Here is an 11,192-nt window from a genome sequence, read left to right as displayed (position 1 = left end):
ATCGCAACACGGCGAGCAGCGACGCTTGGGCACCTGCCCTGCCTCTGCTCCGTCCCTGCACAGACAGATCATCACGGCCTCTGCCATGCGTGGTCCCGGGGACAGTGCCCGTGGGGTGGGTGACCCGGGCAGGGCTCCGAATGCAGCTGGGGACCCCTGCAAGAGCCCCCCCTGCCACGAGCACTGCGCTGCCCCTTGGAGCAGGGCTTGGTGATGGGAAATCTGCATGGCCGGGGGGCACCTGGGGCAGCCTTCCCAGCCACTTTCCCCTTGGAAGAGCCCCCGGGATGGATGCGCAGCCCCTGGGGCTGCTCCGGCCCTCCTGGGCATGTTTTCTTGGCAGTGGGAGCCGAGCGAACCTGCTGCTGCGAGCAAACAACCACGAGCCGGGCAAACGGAGGCGAAGAAAACACCCCGCGAGGCCGGCGCGGGTGAAACTCTGGGCACCGGCAGGGCACAGGCTCTGACAATGATTAAACTGGCCAACCCAGATTTCCCGGCAAGGCAGCGCTGGGCTGGGACCCGGTGGTTCATATTATGCAAATCACCTGGATCTGGGAGCATGAACGTTTCAGCCTGGAATTCCCCTCGGGCCTCCAGATCGCGTTACGCCGCCCGTGCTATAAAAGAGGAGACGTGGGCAGGATCTGCCCATCGGCACAGCCTGGCCGGGCCCGCAGCCGTGGTTAGCGGCCGGGCAGGGCTCCCCTCGCCTCCCCCCTGGATTAGCTGCCGCCCCGCGAGTGCCATCGCAGAAGGTACCACAGCTTTTTCCTTCGGGACCTGCTCCCCGATGGCGACGTCCCCCCAGCTTTGCTCCCTTCCCTCTGCATCTTCGCTCCCGCCGGGGATGTGCTCGGTTGGTCCCTGCTCGCTGCGCGCCCGCTGTCCCAGCGCGGCCACCGGCCCTTCTGGGGGGCCAGAGAGGGGCCCCCCTCCACCCCCTGGGCTTTGCCCAGCGACCAGCAAGATTTGGCTTTTCTACCACGGGCTGCCGAGTCACCGGGATGTGCTTTTTGGAGCTGCTGGCGGCCCTGCCTGTGGGCAGGGGGCAGGGGATGCGCCCACCCGCGGGGCTGGGGGCGCGTTTGGTGGCTGAGGGTCCCACAGGGGCCGTGCCGTGCCATGCTGCGGGACCGACAGCCCCCTTGCTGCGAGAGGGGCTGGCAGGGTTGGGGAAGGGGCTGCGGCAAGCACGAGGCCACCTTGTCCCATGCCCCGGGGTGGCAGGGATTCAGGCCACCGGGCGGGAGTTTCGGCAAAGGTGACCCAAGAGGCGGCGGCGGACGGAGGCAGGGAGAGCCCAGCCTCACCCAGCCCGGTCCCGGGGCTCCCGCGGGTGCTGCGGGTTGAGGGCCGGGGCTCACTGTGGTCTCTCGGCACAGAGCTTGATGGCAGGATCTTGCGAGATCAGCAACATTTTGTCCAAGTACAACAGCACCATGTACCAGCAGGAAGAGTCGCAGCTGGCCCTGGATGTGCTGGGACACCCTGGGGACGACGGCAGCCTGGGGCTGAGCTTCCCCCCCAGCCTGCCCCCGGTAGACACCACAGGTGGGTGGGGGCGAAGTGGTGGTGGGCTGCAGGGGGGAGCCCCCATGTAGGGGAGAAGTGAGGCAGTGCAGCTGCCTTGGAAGAGCACCCACGGTCCCATGGGGGCAGGTCGATGGTTTGCACCATGCCTCAGTTTCCCCAGGGGGGTGATGGCTGGGAGGCTGCCGGAGGATGCGCCGGGTGGTACAAGGTGCCAGGCCCATAATCTGAACCCATAACCCCAGCTCCATAATTCAAACCCCATAATCCAAACCCCATAATCTGAACTCCATAATCCGAACCCCATAACCCCAGCCCCATAACCTCAGACTCATAATCCCAGCCCCATAACCCCAGCCCCATAACCCCAGCCTCATAACCCCAGCCCCATAACACAGCTCAGGACCCGCTGTGCCCCACGGGACCAACCCACGTACCCAGCCGCTCGCTGCCCAGCCCTGAGCCCCGCTCTCCGTCCCTTGCAGAAACGCCAGAGTGGTTCAGTGAGCTCCCATACTTCTGGACCAAGGTGCAGGTGCTGGAGTGGATCAGCTACCATGTGGAGAAGAACAAGTACGACGCCAGCATCATCGACTTCTCCTGCTGCAACATGGACGGGCACACGCTCTGCCACTGCAGCCGGGACCAGATGCGCCACATCTTCGGGCCCCTGGGGGACGAGCTCTACGACCGCCTGCATGAGATCAGTGAGTGTCCCGAGGTCCCCTTTGTCCCCAGGCCTGGCAGCTCCGAGAGCAAGGCTGAGACCCCCCCCCCCCCACCAGCCCAGGACCCCCGGAGCTGCTCAGGGTGGCGCAGGGGCACGGAGCGGTGTGCGGGGAGGGCTGGGCTCAGCTCCTGCCAGGCGCCGTTCCCCACCATGCCGAAATAGGGTCGCTAATTGCAGTCCCCTCACCCCTGCAGCCTCTGACGAGCTGACCTGGATCATTGACTTGCTGGAAAAAGAGGATGCGAATTCCCAAGAGACCTTCCTGGACACCGGCCACCTGGGTACGAGAGGGGCCTCGGCCACAGCTACCCCCCAGGGGCCACATGCGGGCGCGGGCAGGGCTAACCCCTTCTCCCCTTCTCTGCCCCTTCCAGAGCTGGCAAACCCCTGTGCCAAGGATTCCCTGGAGGACCTGAAGCCCACAAACCCTTTCCTCTTCACAGACATCACCTGCTCGCCCGACGCCATGTCCCCAGGCAGCTCCGATGTCTCAGGTCAGTGGTTTCACCCAGCTGAGAGCTCCCACGGGGCTGGGAGAGCAGCGGGAACCACGGGCAGGTTTGGGGCCGGTACCTGGCTGACCGGGGGGCCTGGTGGGGGGAAAAAAACAATGGGAAACATCTCCGGGTGCAAATCGCTCGAGGTCTGAGCCCTGTCCCTTTGCCCCCCCAGGGCCTGCCATGTCCCACAGCCCCAACTCCCAGGACTCCGGTGGAAGCGACCTCGACCTCGACCCCGTGGAAGCGAAGCTCTTCCCTGACGGTGAGCTGCGGGCATCCCCCCAGGGCCGGGAGGGCAGAGCTTGTGCCAGCCATTTAGGGACAAGCCCTGAACACCCATCTGCACCGTGGCTTTTTTTTTTTTTTTTTTGCGTGCCCTGGGCCCTATTCTCCTCATTGAGCTGCAGACGGGTGGGAAGGGGCAGGCGATGGGGCAGGCGATGGCAGCGGGGTGAGGGCTGCAGCCGGAGGTGCTGGGCGCTGGAAGCATCGAGCCCAGCTGGCGGCGGGACTGGGGACACTGGGGATGCAGGGAGGCAGCGGGGTTTGGGGAAGGAGCGGCGTGCTGCCCTAAGAACACAGGCTCCCCTGTGTCGGGGGGGATGATGTGGGAGGGAAGGGGCAGACTCCGCTCTCCAGGGGATGGTTCCCTGGTGCCTGGGCTTGAAAAGAGGGCACAGCCCCTGACACCCCCAGCCAGCTCTCCCCTGCTCCCGAGGGAGACATCTCTGTGCCCGGGGAGGGGGCTGCACGCCGGCAGGCCCTGCAGGTGGGATAACACATCCATCCCCTTCTCGGTGCGCACAGATGGCTTTGCTGGGAGCAAGAAAGGGGACGGCAAACACGGCAAGAGGAAACGGGGACGGCCCCGAAAGCTCAGCAAGGAGAACAGAGACTGCCTGGAGGGCCGGAAGAGCAAGCACTGTACGTAAACCTCCGGCTTCCCAGGGGGAATGCCTGCCCCAGCCTGGTCCTTGGGGGGGAAATTTGGGGAAGGACCGTGTCCGCTGGCAGGAGGCTGGGCAGAGCCGCGGGCAGGAGTTTCCGTGCCCTGACGGCTCGATCTCCCCTTGCAGCCCCGAGAGGCACCCACCTGTGGGAGTTCATCCGGGACATCCTGATCCACCCGGAGCTGAACGAGGGGCTGATGAAGTGGGAGGACCGGCGGGAGGGCGTCTTCAAGTTCCTGCGCTCCGAGGCGGTGGCCCAGCTCTGGGGCCAGAAGAAGAAGAACAGCAGCATGACCTACGAGAAGCTGAGCCGGGCCATGCGGTGAGTGCACCCCCGGGCCCCGACGGGGGTCCTGCTCCCCCCCCAGGACTCAGCCTTGGCCCCTGCACCCAGCAGGGCTGCACCCAGAGCCCTGACCCCAACACTTATCCCCCCCCCCCAGGTATTACTACAAACGTGAAATCCTGGAGAGGGTCGACGGGCGCCGGCTGGTGTACAAGTTTGGGAAGAACTCCAGCGGCTGGAAGGAGGAGGAGGTGCTCAACAGGAACAAGGAGCTGTAGGAGCCCCGGACTTGGGGGCCTGTGGAGCCCTCCCCGGGCCAGTCCCGAGCCTGGCTCCTGGCAGGAAAATTTGGCAGCTGCTGCCCCACGCAGCCTGTGAAACTCCGACACGCTCGTGTGTGCTGGCGACTGCTGGCACCGAGGTGTTTAAAGCTAATATTTTGGCTCCAGTAGGTTATTGTAAACCATTATTTCCCTCGCTGGATTTGTACCTCCGACTTGGAGAGGTGGTGACTTTGGCTGTTTGAAAGCCTGGACAGGAGAAAAGGGGGAAAAAAAAAAGTCTGAGCTGGCACCGAGTGGGTGTCCTGCTGTCACCCAGCGCCTCGTCGCCGATCGGAAGGGAGCCACCAGCTCTCTCCCCACCGCTGCTCATGCTGTGAAGGCGCTGCTGTCCTGGCTGCCCTACGTGGGGTGAGCAGGGCCCCTCTGCAGCAGCGGCAGTGCCTGCCAGGAGACGACGGGAGCAATGCAGAGAGCTCCTCCTGACCCTGCAGAGCCCGCAGAGGGGACACTCGGGGCACCAGGGCCTGTCCGTGTCACCAGCCCAGCTGCCTGTACCTAGGAACAGACCGTTTCCCCCTAGGGTGGCTTCTAATTTATGTAAAAAAAAAAATGGCACGGAGTGAATGTACAGATTTATTTTTTCACGAGGAAGATGTTCCCGCGTGGCAGCGTGCTCCCTGTCCTGCGGCAGGCGGTGATGCTCAGCTGGCCTGAGGCCACGTCCCGGGGGCACAGACTGGCTCTGTGCCCCGCAGCAGGAGGGGGATGCCAGCCCACCGGGCGCCCAGCAGGGGCGACTGGATTCCTCCTTTTGAGCTCGAGAGCATAAAAGGAATAAATTGTTTGTCTGGGTTTTTGTAGCTCCGTCTCCTTGTCCTTGCTTTTCCTCGAGGCATAGCGGGGGCCAGATGCATGTTGCATGGGATGTCACCTTGCTGATCCCCTTCTGCCACCATCCCTCTTGCTTGCCGTGGCCTGGACTCACTGGCCCACTGATCCGGACTCGCTGGCCACCATGGCATGGGGTGGCAGGAGCCTCCTGGGCTCTGTCTGTCCCCATGCTGAGAGGGAGAGCTGGAGGCCGTGTCCCCAAGCTAGCGCGGCAGGGGCACCTTACACCAGCTCCCCGGCCTCGTTCCCTTCTGAGGACCCCCCAGAAATTCAGCCCTGGCATTCGCCTTTGCAGGACGGCTTTTATGGAGTGCCAGCACCGAGGCAGAGCTCAGTCAGCTGCAGGGTGGTGGGAGGCAAAATCCTGGCCCCACAGGCCCTCCGTGCAGCGGTCACTGGTAAAAGGTCCCTCAGCATCGTCCATAATTAGGTCCCCAGCCAGGCTGGCGGTTGAGGCAGGCAGAAGGCACGGCAATTTTATCTCATTTTATTCTTTTAAGGCTTGCTCATCTTCCAGTCTGGCTATCTGGGGGCTTCGCAAGGGGACCAAATCTTCAGGACCGGGCTTGGCAGCGGGGAGCCCACACGTGCGCAGTGCCAACACCAAACTTCCCCTGCAGCCCCAGCCGTGGGGAGGCAGGGAGGGGGCCCAGGAGCTCTGGGGGAGTCCCCAGCCCCCGGGCTGTGTCTGTGGGGTAGCCAGAAGGGAGCACAGTGGTCTGGAAGCCGGGCATCTCAGGATGTTTCCACCACGAGCTTGGCAAAGAGCGGTCCATGCCTCGCTCCCCGTGGGCGTGCTTCGTGGCAAAGCTTTCTGAAGCCCGCTGGGCACCACAGGGCTCGTTGCCACCTTGCTGGTGTACAGGACCCTCCTGAACGAGGGCATGCAGAGGATGGCAGTGCCCAGCTCCTGTTCACCCTTCAGGTTTTACCTGGGAACCCTATGCCAAGCTTGAAGCTTGACCAGGTTTGGGATGCCCAGGCAGAAGCAGCGCCGCAACCTGCGGAAAGGTTACAGGGTAGGGAGGCTGTAGGGATGGGTCCAGCCCAGCAGCGGGGGTGAGGGTAGGTTTTGGGATGCTTTAGGTGGTAAGGCTGCCCTGCAAAGCCTCAGAGAAGCCTTTTTGGCAGGGGGACCAAGCTTTTGTTCCCTGCCTGCCCTCCTTCCTGCCAGAGGTGTGGCTCAGTTAAAAATCGCCCGACACTTGCAAGAGCGCGGCCCTTTTCTCTTCCAACACCTTGATGGCCGTAGTCCTGGCACCCCAATTCTCTGCCTGCGGCCCTCCAAGGACCCCCCAGTGTCCTCCTGGAGATGTGGCAGGGGCCCAGAACTCCAGCAGGAGGCTGTGCTGGGGGCAGGAGGGGCCTTGGGTCAGGTCCAACCCCTTCTGGGGGTTGGTCAGACACTGCTTACAGGGGGATTTGCCTTGCTGGGACGCCTGGCTCCTGCTGATGTGCCGTGCCATGCCATGTTGTGCCATGCCGTGCCATTCTGTGCTGTGCCATGCCATGCAGTGCCATGCCATGCCATGCTGTTCCATGCTACACCTTGCTATACCATGCCATACTGTGCCATGCTATGCCATGCCATGCCATGCCGTGCCATGCCATACCGTGCCACATGCACCTTTGTGGTCCAGCAAGGCACCTCACACGAGGGAACCTGAACTCACAAAAAAATCCTGAGGATGACACCGTCCTAGGCCAGCCCTCCATCTCTTCCCTGCACCTGCGCTGCTCCCGGCTGAGATGTGGCCATCAGGGCTCCCCGGTGGTGCAAGGAGAGGTCTCGGCCCCTGGGTGTGAGCTGCGAGCCAGCCCCAGGTCTGGGCTGCAGCCAGAGCCCTGTCACGCTCCTTGCGTAACCTCCCCTGGGAACAGGTTTTCCCGGCTGGAGTCTGCTGGCTCCGGCGAGCGGAGGGTGCTGCAGCCCATCCCTGACCTCCCGGGGCTGCTGCAAGCAGCAGGTTGGCCTGGGCGGCAGCGGGGACCGCGCCGAGATGCTCGGGGTGCCCACGAAAGCACCACGCTCGGGAAGGGACCGGGCTGGTGCCCGCAGAGGGGCCAGGTCAGGCATGAGTTGTCCTCGCTGCTGGCTGCCATCCCTCGCTCAGGGTTTGGGGCTGTGGGCGAGGTGTTTGCTCTCCGTCAATAGATAACCCCAGCAGGCTGGCAGGGAGCGCGCAGCACTTTGTCACGCAGCCTGCTGCCCTGCCAAGCGCGCCGTGTTTGCACAAGCAGTTTCATTTCTTCCCTGCTGCGGTTTGGGTTACCTAACGAGCCCGGGACAATGTTTAACCAGCTCTGGCAGCAGCAGGAACCCCATTGCCTCGCCGTGCCCCCGGCGTCCCCACTGCTGCCGCCGCTGGCCAGGAGGCTCAGGGTGGAGGCCGGGGGTCCGTGTCCCCCTCCCCCCGGCCGCACCTTCCCCGTGCCAGAGCAGGGAACGAGGACGTGGAGGCAGGGGAGTGCGGGTAGGGGCTGGGGACCAGGTCCTGCAGCCTCCCATGAGGCTGGTGTGAGTAGGAGGCAGGGGGGCCGGGAGCAGGGCATGCAAAGCCACACACACGCGCGTGCACACACACTCATGGTGACCTCCCCGGTGACCTCCATGCCCGTGCTGAGCCAACCCCGTGGAGCCTCCCGGCGCCCTGGCACCAAAAAGAGATGATTTATTTGTTTTCTTAATCTCCCTGGAGGTGCCCAGATCCCGTGGCTGTGGCAAGCCCTGGCAGAAAATGGAGAAGAAGCTTTGCCACCTCACTGACACTGAGGGCTGCCTGGGGACCCTGCCCACCAGGCGGTCCCGAGCTGAACATGGTTCTGGCACCCATTTTCCACGGAAATACCTTAATCACCCTTCAAGTTTGCGCATTAAAATGGGTTTTCTGTGCCCTGAGACCTCCCCAGAGGGGTGCAGGGGCCAGTGCTGACCCCAAATCCCAGCTGGGGAAAAGGAGGGCAGTTTGCCCTGGCCAGCTCTTGCCTGGCCCCGTGTCCCCAAAGCAGGCTGCTGTGGCTGAAAGGTGGCAAGCGCAGGGGCCGAGGAATGGGGAGAGGGCAGAGGTTTTGTCCCACATCCCATGCACCGGCCCATGAAGCAGCCCCAAGCGCAGCAGCACGACCTGATTTTCCAGCCCAGCCGGACCGTGGCCATCTGCAGAGCGGATCAGGGCCAGGGGGAACGTGGTGGGGACGGGGACAGCCTGTGGGAGGCTGGGACAGACCCCTGGGGACCTTAACCCTGCCTCCCGCTGCCCCTCCACCACGCTCCCCGCTTGCTTTCATCCTCTCTCACCTTCCTGGCCCTGGCTCAGCACAAGGGGAAGAGAGGATTGAAACCATGCTGGGAGCAACGGGGGGGCTGTGGCGTCCCGTCTGCCTTCCCACTGCAACGTGCCAGGGAGCCCCCAGTAGTGCAGGGCCAGGTCCATGGCCCAGGGTGGCACCTGGCCCAGAAGGCTGGCCCCAAATATCTTCTTTCTGCAGGGAAAACATTTATTTGGTGGGACGTTTCATTGGTGGGATGTTTCTTTGGTGTGTTTCTCCCTGGGGTCCTGTTCCGGGGGAACTCAGCCCTTCAGACCCTGGGAACAAAGCCTGCAGAAAGAAAAAAGGTGTGTAAATCACTGGGTTTGGTCCTGCTGGAAACACGCAGGGGAAAAAACCTTGGAAACCCGTGAGAGACATTTATTGCAGCTGGACCTGTCCAGCTGTGATAAGAAACACTCTTCCTGCTGGATTTCACCCAGCGCTGCCCTCCCCAGTCCCCGACCAGCCCCGGGCTTGCTTCATGCAACCCAGGCGAAAACCTCCCAGCTTCCAGGACGGGTCGTACCTGGAGGAGCTGTGCACGGTTTGGCACGGGCAGAACCAGGCTCCGGAGCACCCAGACTTCCCCGAGAAAATTGCCAGAGGGCAAAAGCATGGTGCAGTTTGGGCTGCCCAGCTGCCTGGGGGGCTTTTCTGGCAGTGGGCTGGGTGAAAAGCTCAGCTGGCATAAACGTGCGTGGAGAAGTACGGGGGGAGCGAAGGGGTGCGGGGCTGTGTTGTGGTCCTGGGAGGGGGTCTCATGGGTGCAGCTTTAGGGGCTGTGCTGGGGGCAGGAAGGGGAACACACTGTAAGGACATCGGATAGTTATATATATATATATATTTTTTTTTTAAATAGAAAAAAACCACACTTGCTTAGGGTGACACAGAGGGAAAGGATATTTATTGCCCAGGGGATGTGGGTTCTGTAGGGGCTGGGGGGACGTGCTGCTGGGGGCTGTGCCATGGCAGGAGCGAACCCAGCCTGGTATCGGGGTTGAGCTGGCAGCTTGGGGCTGGGCAGGTCCCCGGGGCTGCGTCCCTCTGCCCGGGGCTGCCGCTGTCACCGGGGCGCCCGCACAACGCTCCCCCCTGCCTCGCAGCCCGACGCTTCCTTCTGCTAACCGCCTCCAGCAGCGGCTGCCCCGGGGGTGTCTGGCTCACCCAGGAGAGCTGCCCGCTGATGGTAACTGGTCTGTTAAAACCCTGGGCTGTTTGGTTGTTAAACAAGAGGGCGGCTGTTCCCGCTGTCGGAATGGGGAAGCCGCAGCGGTGGCTGCCTGGAACCAGAGGCAGCCGGCTCGTCTCCGTCAGCCCGTGCCCACCTTCTCCCTTTTTTTTTTTTTGCTGTGCCCCGCGCTGCTCCATCCCACCCGTCCCTTGCCCCCAGCCCAAGCTCCTGGGGGTTTGTCCGTCTGTCCTGTGCTCTGTCCTGTGCCCTGCTCGCTGCTCCACAGCTCAGCTGTGCCGCACACAAGTGGCTCCGGCTGGCCACAGGGCCTGGGCCATGCTCCTCGGGCACAGGCGTGGGACGTGCTCCCACCCAGGAGTGGCAAAGCTGCACCCCTGCGTCCTCCCCAGCTCCCTTCCCTGCTCAGACACTTCCCCTCCTGCAGAAAATGCCGTGTCCCAGAGTCCCCAGGAGGGGACGGATGCTCAGCCCTTAGCTTGGCGGCCCCATTGGTGGCCCTTTTTGGGTCGATGTCCCCTATTTTCCTCCCTTCCCCTCCCTCCACCACTGCCACCAGAAAACTCAGTTCTGTTCCATTGTGTAGCAAAACAAGATTTTCACTGCATTCTTGTTTCCCGGCCAGCTCTACCCTTTGTTATCCACCAAGCACCGAGCGGAGCCTGGCGCGGCACCAGCCCGCATGCGGGGTCACCGGGCAGCCCAGGGACTCGCGGCCCCGGCCGGGCTCTGGCACCAGGCTGGCACACACAAAAACCTTGTCCCAGGGCTGCTGCAGCTCGATTCCCGTCTCACGTGCATTTCACTTCGACACGATGAGCGCCTGCTGAGGTTTCCTGCTTTCTCCCACACCTCCAGCTCTTCTCCCCCTTTCCTGCTGAGCTGACTGCGCCCAAGCCTCAAGTCCTCCAGGGGCTCGGATGGGGACACTTGCAGCCTCTTCAGCTGTGGGATTTGGGGGATGGAGCTGTGGTAACTCGTGGGCTGCAGCTCCCAGCCCCTATTTTCCTTCCTCCACCTTGCACAGATTAATTTCATGGAGAGGTCCCCACTAACCCTGATCTCCTCCACTTGTTGCTCATCTCCCTACCCTGGCCTCATGCTCACCCTCTAAGCTTTCAGCTGAGAACCCAGGTAGTAAATTAAGGTTTTTGAGCCCACCAAACCATTTTGGCTGTGTCCTGGGCCCCCGTTTAGCAAGGCACTGGTCATTGAGCCCCTCTTCTCCCAGCCTGGCCTTGCCTTTCTGCTGTCCCTGCTCCCTGCGCCCCGACCACATGCAGCCAGAGGGGAAGGAGGAGGGGAACGAGATGTTGGAGAGGGAGAGAAGATGGGAGTGGGGGGGCAGAAGATGGCTGGGGGGGCAGAAGCTGGCCGCCCCAGTGCAATGCCATATTCTTGGGTGCCTACAGAAGCCAAGCAGGGGATGATTTGCTGAGCGTTTTGTCTTGGCCACCGTGCCTGGAAGAAGAGTGCAATATCTCTCCGGGAGACCCCAAAACTGCTCTGGGGGGCTC

The 11,192-nt window shown here is 62.8% G+C and overlaps 1 protein-coding gene across 1 annotated transcript; it reads left to right on the top strand.

Annotated features, from left to right (window-relative positions):
* The first annotated feature begins 570 nt into the window (after positions 1 to 570).
* Positions 571 to 5,143, top strand: ELF3 (E74 like ETS transcription factor 3). Its single transcript, XM_040536133.1, has 9 exons — positions 571 to 758; positions 1,386 to 1,554; positions 2,019 to 2,240; positions 2,458 to 2,544; positions 2,638 to 2,757; positions 2,936 to 3,025; positions 3,571 to 3,687; positions 3,840 to 4,035; positions 4,157 to 5,143. The coding sequence occupies exons 2-9, from the start codon at positions 1,392 to 1,394 to the stop codon at positions 4,275 to 4,277; spliced, it is 1,116 nt and encodes a 371-aa protein (XP_040392067.1). The 5' UTR covers positions 571 to 758; positions 1,386 to 1,391; the 3' UTR covers positions 4,278 to 5,143.
* The last annotated feature ends 6,049 nt before the right edge of the window (positions 5,144 to 11,192 follow it).

The sequence above is a fragment of the Cygnus olor genome, chromosome 24, assembly GCF_009769625.2.
Source record: "Cygnus olor isolate bCygOlo1 chromosome 24, bCygOlo1.pri.v2, whole genome shotgun sequence".
Lineage (NCBI taxonomy): Eukaryota > Metazoa > Chordata > Aves > Anseriformes > Anatidae > Cygnus > Cygnus olor.
This window is presented reverse-complemented; position numbering and strand designations above follow the sequence as displayed.